The 18,811-nt window shown below is 42.1% G+C and overlaps 1 protein-coding gene across 4 annotated transcripts in view; it reads left to right on the top strand.

Moving 5' to 3' along the window:
- NR2C1 (nuclear receptor subfamily 2 group C member 1) overlaps nt 1–18,464 on the top strand; it is a 68,531-nt gene extending 50,067 nt beyond the window's left edge. For all 4 annotated transcript variants that reach the window (XM_030214215.1, XM_030214212.1, XM_030214214.1 and 1 more), the window contains 6 exons: nt 6,266–6,431; nt 6,940–7,061; nt 9,804–9,943; nt 12,379–12,516; nt 15,829–15,934; nt 16,988–18,464. In XM_030214215.1, coding sequence (XP_030070075.1) covers nt 6,266–6,431; nt 6,940–7,061; nt 9,804–9,943; nt 12,379–12,516; nt 15,829–15,934; nt 16,988–17,162 — 847 coding nt within the window. In that variant the 3' untranslated portion in view covers nt 17,163–18,464. The remainder of the gene's footprint in view (nt 1–6,265; nt 6,432–6,939; nt 7,062–9,803; nt 9,944–12,378; nt 12,517–15,828; nt 15,935–16,987) is intronic.
- The last annotated feature ends 347 nt before the right edge of the window (nt 18,465–18,811 follow it).

Below are 18,811 nucleotides of genomic sequence, written 5' to 3'. Positions count from 1 at the left end.
CATCATCTATCCCTTATCACATAGCTAGTTACAGTGCTGTGTACGTCTAGTAGCGCTATGGAAATAACGCACTACCACCTTATTTCTCATGCCGGAAATGAACTTATTATCTAACTTACCGTATTTTTCGGACTATAAGACGCACCGGACCATAAGACGCACCTAGGTTTTAGAGGAGGGAAATAGGAAAAAAAAAATTTTCCTTTTTCCCTCCTCTAAAACCTAGGTGCTCCGGTGCGTCTTGTCCGAATCCCTCCCTCCGAGTTCGGGATCGCCCTCCCCCCGGCCCTGTCACCACTTCTCCCTACTCACGTCACGCGATCTTCCCTGGTGGTCTAGTGACGAGGCAGGAAAGAGCCCCCTCTTTCCTGCCCAGCGCGCTGCTCTCCGTCCTCCTGTATGCTGCCTGACGGTCTCGGCGAGATTCAAAATGGCCGCCGAGAATTGAAGTCTCGGCGGCCATTTTGAATCTCGCCGAGACCGTCAGGCTGCATACAGGAGGATGGAGAGCAGCGCGCTGGGCAGGAAAGAGGGGGCTCTTTCCTGCCCCGACGTCACTAGACCACCAGGGAAGATCGCGTGAGTAGGGAGAAATGGTGACAGGGCCGGGGGGGAGGGCAATTCCGAACTCGGAGGGAGGGAGGGCGGGCGGGCAGGCAGGCGATCCCGAACTCGGAGGGAGGGAGGGAGGGAGGGAAATCTCTACCTTCGGACTATAAGACGCACCCCCCATTTTCCTCCCAAATTTGGGAGGAAAAAAGTGCGTCTTATAGTCCGAAAAATACGGTACTTTCTAACTTAGTCTATCATTTATGAACTTTAATGCAATACCACATTGTATTTCTCATTCCGGAAATGGCGATCGCCATTACGGCATAATGTAAGCCACATTGAGCCTGCAAAAAGGTGGGAAAATGTGGGATACGAATGCAACAAATAAAATCAGCAGCAAGATGAATCTAGAAACTTGTGGGTTAAGACTATCTTTCAGTAGGTAGAGATAGAGAGCACTAAAATTGACTGTAAGCTCCCTGGCAGACACTATGGTCTCTATCTCTAGCAGGCGATGGACGGACAGCCTCTCATAAGCTCCTGACATTCTCTGTGGCTATAGCTCCTGTCCTGGGTTTCCCAGTCAATGAAGCTTGGGGGTGTTTAGGCTGATTGGTGCCTACTTTACGGGAACACCTGGTGGTACCAGGTCCCTCCCCCACCCCAGTCACTCCTGCCACTTCCCTTCTCTTTCCTCACAGGGGGTAAAAAAAAAAAATTTGACCCTAGGGGACTTGGCAGTTTTTCTGCCCTGTGGCTCTGATTTGAAGGGGGTTTCTGTAGGCCTGCCGGCAGCATTAGGCTCTGCAGAGAAATGTTCCTTTTCCATGAATCTTCGGGGTGGTGAATACACCTTAAAATGTTCCCGGCACTAATTGGTCACGGTTTAGCTTTCTTTTTATTTTCACTGCGGCAGATGCTGTTAAGCACTGCTCCCGCTTTGGAAAGTTCAGAGCAGCGTCAGGGCAGGGCTTAACATGCCTCTCTCTATCAGATGCGACAGAGGACGGGCTGGAGATGGCGCAGCCATCGGCTTCCCAAGCATTGGATATGTTGCCGTGCTTCTTGCAGCAGTCAGTCATAGACATGGCTCTTACTTGGGCACCTGCAGCCATTTTGAAAAGCCTTGATTTGGCTCCCACAGGTGAGTTTCCTGCATTCATGATTTGATCAGCTTCTGCTTGCTTGGAGACTCAGTTTATCTGCTATGGCTGGGTGGATTCCTTCATTGCTTCTGAGAGCCCTTCTCTCCTGAATTCATCCTGCTCCTTCACCAGGCATGTGTACCCTGAGGGTGAAACGAGTAAATAATCAGCTGATCAGACCTTACAGAGGGACTCTGCCTCTAAGAAGTATTGTTTGGAAGCTGTTTCTGAGGTGGAAGTGGCTCCTCCTCCTCCTGCTGTCTGAGGGTGGGCATGGCTTCACTTCCTTCTGGTTTGCCTGTTATTCTTGAGGAGGGGAAGTTGGTTAATGATGGTGAGGCTGATGATCCTACTGCAGTCGGGGTGTTCCATAAGGAAGAGCTGCCTTTCTTCATCATTAAGGCGCTGGAAGTTCTTAATATTTCTTCTCCAGAGTCTTGGGTCCATGGCAGTGACTCTCGGTATTGTGCCCTGAGCAAGGGCCCACTTATAACCTCTTCAGCAATCTCTCTTGTCACAGATCTTCTATATCGTAAGACTAAAATTCCTGCGTTTCCTGGACTCCTCAGGCGATGAGCAGCATGTCCTGGTGTCTTCAGTTGAGCAATCTTCTCAGGGGGCGCCATTGGCTTTTCCCCATGGATAGTGATAGTTATGGATGTCAGCTTGAAGGGTTGGGGAGCTCATTGTCTCAAACACACTGCACAGATGCTCTTGAACAAGACGGAATCACTTTGAACAATCAACCATATAGAGTTCTGAGTGGTTTGGAATGCTTTGTTGGCCTTCTGCCCCCTTCTGTTGGAGAAGTCAGTCCAAGTGTTGTTGGACAGTGTAACATCAGTGGCTTACATTAAGAAGCAGGGATGAACACGCAGCACTCAGAAGGCACTGAAGATGCATCCCCTTCTGCTTTGGGCAGAGAAGAATTTGCTTCAGTTTTCAGCAGCGCACTTTGCGGGGACACTGAATGTCCCATAGAGTGGCAACTGTTCCAAGATAGCATCAAACTGATTGCTTGGAAGTGGGGCACTCCAGTTCTGAACCTCATTACGTCCCGCCAAAACAACCGGTGTTTCTTCTGCCCTTTTGGAGGGAGGATTGTGGAATGGATTTTAAGTCTCTGCATAGTCTGGATGTGCACTGTGCTCTCCTTCAGTACCTTTTAGATAAAGGACAAGTTTTGTTGCTTGGGTCAAATTTTTGTGCTCATGGCAGGTCCAAATCACAGTGGTCCTGCTTCACAGGCATTGATAGCTCATTGGGTTAAGGAAGCCATTACTTTGGTTTACATTCTTGCAGGCAGGCAACCTCCTTCCTTGCTCCAGGTTCATTCCACCAGAGCGTTGTTGATGTCTTGGGCGGAATCTTGAGCATATAGATTGGCTACTTGGTCCTCCATGCACACCTTGGCCAGGCACTATCGCTTGGATGTAGCTGTAAGATCTGAGTCATCTTTTGGGATGTTGGTTCTCCTTTGGCTGTTTCTATTTCCCACCATTAAAGAGAATTGCTTTGCTGCATCCCACAACTCTCTGGATTCATCTGCTCCTGATGACAAGGAAAGAAAAATTATGTCTTACCTGATAATTTTCTTTCCTCTAGTCACAGCAGATGAATCCAGAACCCTTCCCTCTCTTGAAGTGCTTTGTTTAGGTTTGATCTTACTCTTTTGGTTCTTTGTTCTATGAGTTCTCAGGTTAATTCGGATTCCTGTGAGGAATGAAACTGGTATGTCTGGTTATACCTTATCCTTTGTTAAGAGAAATATTGTCTGGCCAAGGAGCTTACCATCCTGTAACACTGAGTTCAGTTTGGTGCTTTCTTTCTCCACCTGCTGTAGATGGTCTTAACCCACAAGTCTCTGGATTCATCTGCTGTGAATAAAGGAAAGAAAATTATGAGGTAAGACCTACATTTTCCATCTTCAGTTTAGGCAGAAGCTCAAAAGTTATCTTTTTAGGAGATTATCAATTTTTTCTTGTTAAATCAGGAGTTTCTTTGCCAATTCCTAGTGATTGTACTAGTCGTCGTTTTGTTGTTGTTTTTTAACACCTTGAACTACATACTCTTGGGTAACTGTGGTTTCTAAGAATTATTATTGTATTGTATGGGAAAGAATAATCCAAATTATTATAGTTATACAACGCTGGGTTCCACATTAGATATTGCCACCCAGACAAAAAGATCTAGGCCTCATCATGGACAATACATTAAAATCTTTTGTGTGACAGTGGCCAAAAAAGCAAACAATGTTAGGAATTATTAGGAAAAAGATCAGAGAATAAAACAAAGAATATCGATTTGTCTATATTCAGCTCCTAGATCATTACACTTATCTCAGGAGGTTAGATTAAAAATTCCCTCAGGTTGAGGAGGGCCTAACTAGTTGCAGTTCCAACACAGCCCATTCAAAGTGAATGGATTGTGTTGGCATTAGTGTACGCCGCTAGCTTGGCTTAGTAAATGGGGGGAGAGGGGCTTGTTAGGTAGAGGACCTGATTTTAGGGAATAAATTACCAAGGGAAACCCATGAAATCACCTCGTACAATGTATTCAGAAGAGCTATTTATTTGGGCAGTATTTGACAGGTATTTAAATATTAGCTGGATTCTTATGCTCTGTAATCAAATGGGATCTGGCCATTTTCATTTATGTTTGTAATCCGCCTTGAGCCGCTTGGCCGGTTAAGTGGAATAGAAATGTCCATATTTGATTAAATGTTGCCTCTTTATTGCTCTGTGGTGCACATTGGGTATAGTCTGCAAATCTGGTCACCACATTTCAAAAAAGTATTGCAGAATTAGAAAAGGTACAGAGAAGGGCATCCAAAATGACAAAAGGGGTGGAACAACTCTCCTAAGAGGAAAGGTTAGTTAGAATTGTTCAGCTTGGAGAAGAGATGGCTGCGGGGGGGGGGGGGGGGGGGGGGGAGGAGGTACACTAGGGGTTAGAAAATCCTGAGTGGAATGGTATAGGACAGTAAATGTAAATTGATGGTTTACTGTTTAAAAAAATACAAAGACTGGGGGACATGCCATGAAGTTACATAGTACTGTGGTATATTTAAAATAAGAGAGAATATTTTTTCAGTATAATGCATAGCAGAGCTTTGGAACTTTAGTTCCTAAGGGTGTGGTAAAAGTTAGCTTAGCTGCACTTAAAACAAAAAAAAGGTTTGAACAAAGTAAGTTTATTGACTTCCTTTGCTGTACCACTGGGGGTAAGTAACCTGGAATCTTGATACTTGGTTTACTTACTGTTGAAGGCAGGATATGACCCACTATGTTAATTCTTATGTTCCTATGATTGGAAGAGTGGAATAGAAGCATTGATATTAAATTATGTTTATCTTAATATTCAGGTATGTGACAGCTTTAGTGAGTCAGAACTTTATACATTTTAGAAGAATTCTTAAGACTTAAAACCAAAATACAGTGATCCAGTGTTGAGTATTTTCAGAAAATGGCTATATTGAACTGTATTGGTTTGTTAATTATGAATGTAAATATTTGTCAGCTTATTAGCTGAGGAGGATGCTTTATGGGACAAGGCTACTTCCTCCCCACTGAATTATTCATTTGACCTCAGGTGGGGGAGGGGGTAAGAAGGGAGTCGGGAAGTACAAATTCTCCTTAACTTTGTGTTTCTGGTGAAAGAGGCACAGATATGCTTAGTATATTCAGACTAGGGTTACCATATATCCGGATTTACCCGGACATGTCCTCTTTTTGAAGGCATGTCCGGGCAACTGGGCGGGTTTTGCCAATCTGCCCGTTTGTCCGGATTTCTGGACAAACGGATGGCTTCCTTTATATCCCGCTAAGCTAACCGCCTTTACCACATTCTCTGGTAACGAATTCCAGAGTTGAATTACACGTTGAGTGAAGAAAACGTTTCTCCGATTCGTTTTAAATTTACTATTTTGTAGCTTCATCGCATGCCCCCTAGTCCTAGTATTTTTGGTAAGAGCAAACAAGTGATTCACGTCTACCCGTTCCACTCCACTCATTTTATAAACCTGTATCATATCTCTCCTCCAAGCTGAAGAGCCCTAGCCGCTTCAGCCTTTCCTCATAGTCCCCCATCTAATTTTATTGTACTTTAATCCAAGTCCCAGTGAAGCAGCACCTCCCATTTTGGAAGAGCTTGGTGCATTGAGCAGTAAGATAGCGGGGGACCAAACAACTACACAGAAAGCTGAAGGGTGATGATCTCTGTATTCAGAGCCTTTCTTCTGGACACCAAGACATCAGGAATATCGGCCACCTCTCACCTTGCTCCCTTTATGATGTTTGAAGATAGCACAAAGTCTTGATTTTTTTTGTTTTTAATTTCGTCTTGACTCATTATACTACTTTATATACTCCTGCAAGTACTATTCATTGCTAGGTTTCTTTTATAATTGATGGTTTTGTTTCTTTGATCTCCTCTTGTGGTCTCTCTGCAGGCTGTAGTGAACAATTAAAGCCACTGGTCCATTACAAGTTTTAAGGATCGATGCAAACTCCAGTGCCACTGTTTGTTTTGTGTTCGTTACACTTATTGTTTCTCTTTCTCTACTGTAGGGCATTTGACACTCTTGCGAAAGCTTTAAACCCCGTGGAGGGTGGTACGTGTCGGAGCTCCATGGAGAGCACGGAGTCCAACCTGCATTACCTTGGTGGCGAGCAAAACATGAGCATCGTGGAGATTGAGGGTCCTCTGCTCAGTGATTCTCACATATCATTCAGGGTATTTTCATCAGCATATTTTGTGTGTGTTCTGACTTTTCTCTGCCTTATTATAAAATTACCCTCTAAATATTCATCAGTTGTACTTGAGCTAATAACCAGCCATACCTCTTTCATAATTTTACCTTAACAGCCAAAACTGTTCGATGCGCTGGAGGTCTGGAATTAAGGATCCTGAAAACAAAGCATGATCTGTATTTGGTTTTGCACTTGTTCCAATGTCTCAGATCCTAGCTTTAGGTAGGCTCACTTAAGCTGAACAGAGAGCCCCAAAAAAAAAAAAAGTGTCCTAATATTTCATGGCCCTAGATTTCTCTTGGTACCCATAAAACAGAAGTTTTTCCTCACTTTTGGAAAGTGTTTTTAACATCCCCCTTCCCCTTCGAGAATAAAACATTTTTATGCTGCTTCTCGCATTTCTTATTGTTTAATTTGAAAAAATTGCATAGTTTTAAAATAAAAACCAGAGAAGCCTCGAGCACCATAATTTTCAATGTATTTCATTGCAGCTGACCATGCCATCCCCTGTGCCTGAGTACCTGAACGTTCATTACATCTGTGAGTCTGCTTCCCGGCTCCTCTTCCTCTCCATGCACTGGGCACGCTCCATTCCTGCCTTTCAGACTCTTGGGTAAGACTGTTCATGTCCTGGAACCGGAAGCCGGGTTTTCTGTTACTTGGAGGAATTTTCCTATAGAAGTCACCCGTTTACCTTGGAAAATGAACATTTGCTTGGAGGATACTTTTACAGTGTAGATTTTTATTTAAGCTATTTATTGGGCAACATTATAAGGAATAATTGCATATATGTGGTGAAAATGTTTATGCATTTCAGCACAGTTGACTTGAAAGCAATATACTGATAGAGAGCTCAGGCAATTTTGGGCACTTCTTGTTGCCCTACGTGCATGGTTGGTATGTGTTATTTTGCAGAGAATAAAAGCATCTTGAAAAAGATGAACATACATAGAGGTTTAGGTTAGCAGGCTACTACATCACCCGTAACCTCCGCTCTCAGGACAAATCACTCCTATCTGTACCCTTCTCCACCACCGCTAACTCCAGACTCCGCCCCTTCTGCCTCGCATCACCTTATGCCTGGAACAGACTTCCCGAGCCCATACGCCATGCGCCCTCCCTGCCCATTTTCAAGTCCTTACTCAAAGCCCATCTCTTCTCCCTTTTGCCGCCTAACCACCTTCCCCATTCATGATACCTACACTGACTACATAGTTTGTTACCTTTAGATTGTAAGCTCTCTTGAGCAGGGACTGTCCTTCCCCATGTTAAAACTTGTACAGTGCTGCGTAACCCTAGGCAGCGCTATAGAAATGCTAAGTAGTAGTAGTAGTAGTAGCTGCCGTACAACAGGCCAACAAAAGTGTTTAGGTTTTTCAATCACATGTTCAGTGTGTATCGGGGATTATCTCACTGGCTCCACAGAGCAAGTTCAGGGCTGGTGATCTCTCCCCTCCCCCCCCCCCCCCCCCCCCCCCGCCCTCACACACACCCACTCACCCACCCCCAGGAAGAGAGAGCAGGCAGCATGGGTCTCCCAGCCTCCCGAAGGAGAGAAGAATACATTCAGGTCAAAATATATTTTTAAAGGATATCAAGCGATATGACAGCCAACAAATGAGCCTTCTCTAGAGTGGCCCCCATACTCTGGAATGCACTTCCTGAGTAGCTTTGCTTAACACAAAACTGTCTCGACTTCAGGAAGCAGTTGGAAGCTTGGCTCTTCTCCCAAGCGTTTAATGGAAGAAGCAACTAACTAGCTAGTCACATAAACACACCAGGACTAACACCAACTGCACGTATGTAGCTGGACTTGCTTATCTATTCCTGCCCTAAGTGAGATCATATGTGTGGATCTTTCTGATATTTATTTATTTATTACATTTGTATCCCACCTTTTCCCACTGATTGCAGGCTCAAAGTGGCTTACAATAATATTGTAGTATAGTTAAAATGCAAGAAGTACAAATTTTTTTGCAAATTGGGAGCAGGATTGAAATAACAGTTAACAGCGACAGTAAGATATAATTAACAATTAATCAGTAGTAAATAAGAAGATAATAAGGTGTATTTATAGTCCATTGGATCTTATAATAGTAAGGGATAATTCTGAGTATGTTGAACCTGAGGAATAAGCCTTCTTGAACAATACTGTTTTCAATGATTTCCTAAAGTTTAGGTAGTTCTGGGTAGTTTTTCTTAATTTGGGTAAGGCGTTCCACAGTTGAGTGCCAATGGAAGTAAAGTTTGAGGCGTAAATTGATTTATATTTTAAGCCATTACAGTCTGGGTAGTGTAAGTTCAGATATGATCGCGATGAACTGGTTCTGTTTCTGGGTGGTAAATCAACCAATTCAAGCACGTATTCTGGAACCTCACCATAGATTATTCTGTGGATTAATGTACATATTTTAAGGGCTATTCATTCTTTTATAGGGAGCCAATACAGAATTTCTCTGAGTGGTTTTGCAGATTCAAATTTAGATTTTCCAAATGTCAATCTTGCCGCAGTATTTTGGGCCGTTTGTAATTTCTTGAGAAGTTGTTCTTTGCATCCCGCATATATAGTGTTGCAGTAATCCGTCTGGCTTAAGGCCATGGATTGTATCAAATTGCTGAATATATCAGTGATGTCAGTGCAGTTTTCCTTAAGTTAGTTTCCCTTTTTTTCTATCAGAATCCTAAATGTTCCACCTTCACTTACATCCTGTGCCATCTATTGAGATGTTTTAATGTGTGTGGTGGTGACTTAAGTAGCATACTATGCCTTAATGTATAATGTTAGTTGAATATTTATTTTTTCTCCTGAAGTTGTCTATTGCCTGTGTCGAGCTTGTTTTTGCTGTACATAACCTTGGATAAATTTCTTCAAACAGGCAGTAAACAAATCTTAATAAAATACTGTTTTTATAAAAGGCTTGTTTTATGGGGTTGGAAGAGTGAGGAGTCAGAGAGGCAGCTTTGTGCTTTTAGACAAACTGGTATTTTCTTGTTCGAGCTGTATGTTCATTGGGCGTTATCTAACATTGCAGGGTACCAAAGTGATCAGACCCCAAATATATCCTGTATCAGCAATGGAACTGAATTACTTCCTGTCTTTTTAAAGCTTTTTACCTGGTTCTTGTTTAGAGGCGTAGTTCATGCTGAAACAGTCGTGTAATTCCTGTAATCTGATTACTAGCTCTGCGCAATGGAATGGGACCAGTGCTTTAGTAATTCTCAACCTTGCAATCTTGTTTCCCCGTTGTGATATCACAAACGAGGCAGAATGTGAGCACTAACAACGCTGTTCAATTTAAAGGACAGTCTTTGTTGACTTGTGTTGTAAAATGGCTTCTCTTTTTGCCCTTGAAAGACAGGAAAATAGCATATTGCTGGTGAAAGCCTGCTGGAATGAGCTCTTCACCCTGGGCCTCGCCCAGTGCTCCCAACTAATGAATGTGGCCACTATACTAACGGCGTTTGTCAATCATCTGCAGAGCAGCCTACAGCAGGGTAAGAGATCTGGTCGTTTATTTGTCAAGTTTTGCTTCTGCCCAAGCTTTTTATTATGGAAGTTAGTGAGTGCCTCCATTGACTTTGTAGTATCTTGCATTATATATGTGTGGCTAGTATTGCACTGTAAGCAGATGAGTCTGAAATGTAAATATCTTCGGAAAGTGCCCCAAAAGTGCAAGCCTGACTCCCATTAAAAATGTGGCATCTCCTGCTTGCATAGAGTTGTCGCGGACTCGTAGGAAACTGCAGACTTCAACTCTTAATCTTAGAAAGATTTTGACCGCTACTAAACAAAAGAAAGATACGTTATTGATTTTTATCATATAGGACACTTACTCCTTGGGCAAATCATGTATGATAGTTTCTATCACATTTTTATTGCACAGTACTTAGGAGTTAAATTTCCCATGTACATTTTTATATGGATTTCCCACCTTTTTGGTTTGCTGCTCATCACACCTTTGCATCAAAGAACCCTTTTACTCCTTTGAGCAGGCAAGACCACATGATTTCTAATTTCATTGCCAAGCCACTTTTGGGAGGAGCAGTAGTGTAGCTAGGGCGGCTGCCACCCGGGGCGGTTCGCTGCTGCGCCCCCCCCCCCCCCCCTCGGCACATCAACCCCCCCCCCCCCCCCACCCGAGTGCATTCTTGCCTGCCGTGTGCACGCCACTGGTGGGGGGGTGTCTGTTCTGCTGGTTCCCTGCTCCCTCTGTTCCGGGGCATAGGGAGCAGGGAACCAGCGGAGCCGACCCCCCCCCCCCCCCCCCCCCCCCAGCGACGTGCACCCGAGGTCGACTGCCCCCACCGCCCCGCACTTGCTACGCCACTGGGAAGGAGTGAAAAGTTTTGCATCAAATGTGTGCATTACAGTTAAAAACATTTGTAGTGTTAAGCAAGACTTGTTAAGACTAGATATGTAATCTGAAAACGAATGCACAGCTTTAGATACACTCTTCATCAGGATTGCCTACACATGTGAAATATATAATTTTGGATCCAAAAAAGAGTCCTCTCACAGATGGTGTTTTCCTGAACAAGGTATTTATTTAAATTAATGAAACTGACCCGACACGAGTCGTGTTTCGGCCGTAAAGGCCTGCGTCAGGGGTCTATGAATGAACAAAAATATAATTAATAATAAAAAAACATTTAAAAACATGTATAAAAAAGAACACATGTAAACCATTCAATGAAACATCATAATGCATATAAATAAACATACCTACAAGTTTCCAATAAAGAAAATAATCTTGCAGAATAAATAACACACAGTTAACTTTCCGCTAACTGAGAAATCTATAAACAAAAAATGATAAAATCACATTACAAATCAAATCATAAAATCAATGTATCACATTTATATAATAGTCATATAAAACATATATAAAAAAATATAAAAAACATTTATTATTTTTTTGGGAGGACATCTGCTATGTTACCTCTTATGTTGCTTTTATTGTAGCAAAAAAGAAAAAACAAATACAAGAGGCTAGAAAATACCAAATCTCATACCAGTGCCAGTCGGCCTACATCAAGGAGAAGGCAGACCAAACCCAAACAACAGCTTAATCGGTCTTCCATTTGCTTACCTAATACAGGAGAAGAGGAAGAAGAACTGTGGGGCCCTTTTACTAAGCTGCTTAAGCATCTGCGTGCACCAAAATGGAGTTACCACACGTCTACCGTGTGGCTCTTGTAGTAATTTCATTTTTGGCGTGCATCTGAAAAATAATTTTTATTTTCGGGCACTTGATGTGTGTAGGTCATTACCGCCCGGTTACCGCGTGAGTTTTTACCGCTAGCTCAATGGCTGGTGGTAAAGTCTTAGACACAAAATGAATGTGCGGCAATTTTGATTTTGCTGCACATCCATTTTCAGCAAAATATTTTTTTTTAAATGCCTTTTTTACAGGCGTGCGCCCAAAACCCACTCCTACACTACCGCAAGCCATTTTTCAGTGCACCTTAGTAAAAGGGTCCCTATATGCCTTGGAGCCAAAATGCACCCCTGCTAACTCAGACCACCTCCATAGATAATCATAATTACAAATTCTTCCCATTTTAAGAAATTCCTCCAAATGCATTGAATGTAAGAAAACATACTTTCTCCCTTGCACGGAGGGGGCACTTGTATGGAAATTTGAGGGGAAAAAAGATGCCCCTGGGCTAAAATCCTGCATTTCAGTTTGAGATACCCTCTCCGCCTTGCCCTGCATACATATAAGAACACAGAAATTCTTTGCCCACAAAAGGAAGTATTTGTGGAGAAATATTTTTTTTATCACGGCTCTTTGGATAGTTGCTATTTCTCATAGCTTACATAAAAGATGAACAAAAATCAAAAGAATTTTCACCCTGAATTGAGGCTTTGTAGCTGAGATAATTCCCCCTTAAGAGTCAATGTCCCCTTTCAATATCTTTTGTTACAGACAAGCTGTCAGCGGAGAGAATGAAGGTTGTTATGGAGCATATCTTCAAGCTGCAGGAGTTCTGTAACAGCATGGTTAAACTTTGTCTCGATGGCTATGAATACGCTTACCTGAAAGCAATTGTGCTATTCAGCCCTGGTGGGTAAATATTTCTTCCTGTAAAGAGAGCTTTTTTGTCACTGCGTTTCCTGGCTCATATTAGTTGAGCTGTTCCATTATTGCTAAATCAGCCACAGAAAGGGTGGACGCTGCATGAGATGGAGTTCAGTAAGAAACGTAATAAGCACAGATGATCCCTAGTTGTGAAGAAGTGAAGGGAACCTGGGTCCTATGTCATTGCACTAGGGATAAAGCAGGACAGAGTGGATGGCCCTGCAGTTCTTTTTTTGCTGTCTTTCTCTGTGTTCTGTCTTGTGTAAATTAAAGATTTCAAACACATACATGTCAGTATATGATTAGTTAAGGTTGAATATTGGCACTTCGTTACATAGCTTCCCACTATTCCAGAACCTGTGGGATAGTTGTGTCCATCAACCAGCAGGTGGTGATAGGTCTCAGTTTCCAGGTCTCTGTCTCTCTCGGCATCCAGTCCAGCTCCTCAGTATTTTCTGTCTCCAGCAAGTGGATGGACACATTTCAGCCTCTGGTTCTGACTGCTTTGCTGCTGGTCCCAGTTCAGCTTTGCAGGTGGCTTGAGTCTTCAGAGTCATATCTGGAGGTCTTCAGATCCCTGCCTCTGGTGCCCCACAAATTTACATCTTCCCTTCCTTCATCTTTCACCTGTTTTTCCTGTGGAGCTGACCTTTTCCAGCACAACAATCTTAAAAAAAAAAAGATAAAAAGAGAAGAAAAGAGGTTTACTGGAGACTGTGGAACAGATTGTCAGTCCTGATTCTTTCTCATCTGTGGTAAAAATTGTAGAGACTGTGAGCTTGGGGAGAGCAGCTGGCAGCGGTAAGTCTGACTAAAGTTTGACATAGAACCACTTGGAGGGTTGCGAGTTCTACTTGGTTCAGGGGAGGGATCCTGACTCACCACTTGGGACACATTGTGCTGTGCTTGTGATAATCGGGGTGAATGGTGACTCCCATGGAGGCAGTTAAACATGTTTCCTCTGTGGGACCGTCCAACATCAGGGCATTGCAAGCGAACAATCCTGCGGGATGCAGAGGAAACAGTCGGCAACACACATCTTCAGATTTGGCACAGCATCTGAATACATCAGGGTCTTTGGGCTCTCAGGCAAGGCCGGTGTGTAGTTTGATGCAGGAGAGCGCAGGAATGGGTGCCATTTTGTCAAGACAGACTGGTATCAAGGAACAGCCTCTGCCTGATTGCGTGCAGAGCACAGCCATCATTTTACAGCCTTGGGGCATGACGGAGCATTCAGCTGCATTGGGATCTTTGTTTTCTCTAGAGTTTATATTGCTCTTATACCAGGCCTATGTACTGAAACAGGGTCGTCAGAGTTGCTGCAGGATTTTTTAAAAGGGTTCCAGGGGTGAGCTGGGAAATTACAGACCGGAAAGCCTGATGTCAGTGCCAGGCAAAATAGTGGAAACTATTACAAAGAATAAATTTAAAAAACACATAGACAAACATGGTTTAATGGGACAGAGTCAGCATGGGTTCAGCCAAGGGAAGTCTTGCTTCACCAATTTGCTTCATTTCTTTGAAGGCGTGAATAAAGGTGAGCCTGTTGATGTAGTGTATCTAGATTTTCAGAAAGCATTTGATAAAGTTCCTCATGAGAGACAATGTTCTGGTGTGGATTAGAAATTGGTTATTGGACAGAAAACAGAGAGAGTAGGGTTAAATGGTAATTTCTCTCAATGGAGGAGGGTGAACAGTAGAGTACCGCAAGGATCAGTACTGGAACCGGTGCTATTTAACATTTATAAATGATAAGGAAATTGGAAGGACAAGTGAGGTGATTAAATTTGCAGATGACACAAAACTATTCAAGGTGGTTAAAACACGTGCAGACTGAATTATTGCAGGAAGACCTTAGGAAATTGGAAGACTGGGCATCCAAATGGCAGATGAAATTTAATGTGGACAAATGCAAGGTGATCCACATTGGAAATAATAATCCAAATCATAGATACCTAATGCGATGGTCGGGGGTGGGGGTCAGCACTCATGAAAAAGATCTAGGTGTCGCTATAGATAATACTTCTGCTCAATGTGCAGTGGTGGCAAAAAAAAGCAAACAGGATGCTAGGAATTATTAGGAAAGGGATGGTGAAAAAGACAGAAAGTACTGTAATGCCTCTGTATCACTCCATGGTGCAACCACAACTTGAGTATTGCGCTCAGTTCTGGTCACCATATCTCAAAAAAGATATAGCGGAATTAGAAAAGGTTCAAAGAAGAGCGACCAAAATGATAAAGGGGATGGAACACCTCTCGTATGAGGAAAGGCTAAAGAGGTTAGGACTCTTCAGCTTGGAAAAGAGACGAGCGAGGGGAGATATGATTGTCTATAAAATCCTGATTGATATAGAATGGGTAGGAGTAAATCGATTTTTTTTTTATTTGTTCCAAAAGTACAAGATTAGGGGACACTCAAGGAAGTTACATGGAAATACTTTTAAAACAAATAGGAGGAAATATTTTTTCACTGACCGAATAGTTAAGCTGTGGAACTCGTCAGAGGATGTGGTAACAGCAGTTAGCGTATCTGGGTTTAAAAAAGATTTGGTCAGGTTCCTGGAGGAAACGTCTATAGTCTGCTATTGAGACAGACATGGGGAAGCAACTACTTGCCCTGGGATTTGAAACATGGAATGTTGCGAACATTTGCGTTTCTGCCAGGTACTTGTGACCTGGCTTGGCCACTGTTGAAACAGGATACTGGGATAGAAGGACCATTGGTCTGACCCAGTATGGCTGCTCTTATGTTCTTACACATTTCTGTGTAAGAAGAAGTTTCAGAATAAGCAGCATACGTCCCTGCTTTTTTCATTATTTTAAACAAACCTTTAACATCAACATTGCAGAAGTTGACTAAGTTGAAATACTGCCTCAGGGATATGCTAAAACATAGCACTGTACTGTCAGAAGCAGCAAATATGTTAATAAGTGATGTTGCCGATAATTTGAATATATGTGTGTGTGGGGGGGGGGGGGTGTCTGTGTTTCTGGCAGTATCTTAACCCCAGGGTGAGCTAGTTGAAAGATACATTCTAGTAGTAGCAGACGGATGATTTCTTCAAAACGACCAGAGAATGAATTCAGATTAAAATATCATTTTTTCCTTTGTACATGTGTGTAGTGTTGTATATATCCTACAAGGATGATTAACGTTCTTATTTTAAAAGAATAATAATAATGTAAACATTATCATGTTGATGTGTTCATGCCATATTTCAATTTCATGAATAAAGGTTTTATATGGTTTGAGATTAACCCAGAGGATAGATGACTTTGTTGCTTGGATTCTTTCAGATCACCCAGGACTGGAAAATGCACTGCAGATTGAGAAGTTTCAGGAAAAGGTCTGCATAGAGTTTCAGGATTATGTGACTAAAGTGTATCCAGAGGACACTTACAGGTATGTGCGGCTTTCACTGGATAGAAATTTTACGTATAAAGGGAAAGGGTACACTAGTGGGGCTATACTACCACCCCCCCCCCCCCCCCCGGCCAGAACAAACAAATAATAAAATGTTAACAAAAACAGTGTAAGGTAACAAATATGGGTGATTTCATATTTCTCAGTATTGAATGGATAAATGTCATAACAGGAAATGCTAGGGAGGTGTAGTTTCTGGCTGAAATAAATGGCTGCTTCATGGAGCAGCTTGTTCAGGAACCAGCAAAAGGGGGAGCTATTTTAAATGTAAACCTTGGTGGAATGTAAGATTTTATCTCCTCGCAAATCTGTGAGAAGCATGTTGCACAAAAAAGTATGAATAAATCAAAGATGCCAGAAGTCTTTATGCAGAAGGAACTTAATTCTGGTCAAAAAATGGACCAGGTTTTCACTTGTCCCCGTAACACTTACCCTGCTGCAGTAGAAAATTGATTTCTTGTAGAGATCTCCTCCTCAAATTCCAAAGGATTTTTAAAATCAGTTTTTATATAACTCAATACTTTTATGAAGTTTTGTCTGTTTAAATCAATGAAAATGAAGGTACTGAACAGAGATCCTTAGAGCAGCAGGTTGAACCTTTATGTGCCTTAATAAAAAATACATCGTCACCCTGCAGTGCCTGTGACTCTTTGGTTTTATTTTATTTTTCTTTCCAAACAAATGTAATATTTGTGAACTGCGTTCCACCTCTGCTGTCTGAATTGGACAACACACATGCATGCGTTCATCACCCTGCAGTACCATACAAGTATGGTGGCGATACAAACGTTGTTACATTTATAGATTTTGTTAATAATATCAGTGGAATTAGTTGCTAGTTTCTGGATCATTTTAAAGAAAAAAAAATAACATACATACTGGATTTTTTTTTTAATTCCTCAGAGACGTTTAACATATAGCTGGTGAATGAATGTTGAGGTATAAAGAGTTTACTTGAGTTACACTCACATCTTGATTGATTTCCTCCCATCTTAATGACTTTCTTCTTGTGCTTTTTAAATATTGTTCCAGGCTCTCACGGCTTCTCTTGCGGTTGCCTGCCCTGAGGCTGATGAGCGCTGCCATCACCGAAGAGCTGTTCTTTGCCGGCCTCATTGGAAATGTTCAGATTGACAGTATCATCCCTTATATTCTGAGGATGGAGGCAGCAGATTACAACTCTCAGATAATTGGCCAGACTGTTTAAACGGAAGACGTGTAAGGATTGTGTTCCACAGTGAGAATGACTCTTCATATGGCCAGGTAGCGACGGAAAGGCCTTCCGTGTTTACTCTGCATTAAGAGGGGAAAAAAATGAAAGATATAAAAGAAAGGCTTGCATCTTCCTTTTAGAGGGAAATGGATTGTATATGGACCACAGAACGGCTTCCTTCTTCCATGTGTTTTTTAGCTGCGTCCTCCCATCTGACAGACAACATGGATTTTGTCTCCTGTTATTGTAGAGGGACTGACACGGAAACTGGAATCCAGACTCACTGGACAAGAAACAGGAGCACGGCAAAAATCCTAGCTCAGCTGCAACAGTCACAGCCACTGCAGGGTGATGATGTATTTATGTTGTGGCAAGTAAAGGTTCATCCTGGACTCTACGGATCTCCGTTCAGTACCTTAATTTTAATTCATAAGTCCTGTTTATTTCACCTGCTGAGGACCAACAAAATATATAGATCAGAAAGAGAGGGGAGTCCATGCCGTCCCCTTTATTGACTTTTTATATTGGTTGATCTAAGTTTGGGGGGAGTGGGAAAATTATTTTATTACTTAAAATAATGATACTTTTAAAAACAAGAACTCATAGTACAGAGCGCATAGGCTATTCACAGGGTCATCTTTTCTGCTGGCCTGTCATATCGGTACATACCAGTGTCGCCATGTCTTGTTCAAAGTAGCATTTTTATATTCCGTTTGGTTAAAGAAAATAAAGAGAACTAAATATTTTGAGCAGAATATTTGTTTTGAAAAAAATTGCGTGTTCACATGTTGCCAAATATGGAGAATTGATAAGGAATATGTCTTTGTGTTTAAACATTGAGCTGTATATTTGAAGGAAATGGCCAGTGTGCCACAGGGTGTATATACCGAGCTGCCACATCTGGTCAACGTTCTGGTTTTGTCCTGAGTGGCAACAAGGTGACTTTCAGTGGTTCATTCCATTTCACACACATTTCTGTGGTCACATTTTAGGTGTGTTCTGCATTTCTCTTTGATTGTCTTGCTATTGTACAAAAGCTATTGTAAATGTCTTGAATCCGTTGATGTAAATTCTATTTTGGCTGTATTTTTTTAAACAAGGAGCCGCTTTTTACTCCACAATAAATTTCCCACAGCCGTTTGTGTTCTGATGTCATACAGAGAGATTGTTCCTACAGTTTTCTGGTTTGATTAAACAAGAAAAAAATGAAAACGAATAGAGAAAAATGCTTCACTTTGAGTTTATTTCCTTTATTTCATGTGAAGTTTGGAGATGAAAACTGTATCCAAATTCAAGAAAGCTTGAGACAAGTACATAGGATCCCTAAGGGATCCTCAAGTCTACCTTTCTACCCCTGATATCTCACCTTGCATCCAAACCAAAGTTTCAGCGTGCTTGTCTGACATTGCTGTCTGGATGTCTCAACGCCACCTGAAATTAAACATGACCAAAACCGAGCTTCTCATTTTTCCCCCCAAACCCACCTCCCCACTCCCCCCGTTTTCTATTTCTGTTGATGACTCTCTCATTCTCCCTGTCTCCTCAGCTCGAAACCTTGGGGTCATCTTTGACTCTTCTCTCTCCTTCTCTGATCATATCCAGCAGATCGCCAAGACCTGTCGTTTCTTTCTTTACAACATCCG

The sequence above is a fragment of the Microcaecilia unicolor genome, chromosome 9 (assembly GCF_901765095.1).
Source record: "Microcaecilia unicolor chromosome 9, aMicUni1.1, whole genome shotgun sequence".
NCBI classification, from domain to species: Eukaryota; Metazoa; Chordata; class Amphibia; order Gymnophiona; family Siphonopidae; genus Microcaecilia; species Microcaecilia unicolor.
The sequence above is the reverse complement of the archived record's forward strand: the minus strand, read 5'-3'. Positions and strand labels throughout refer to the sequence as shown.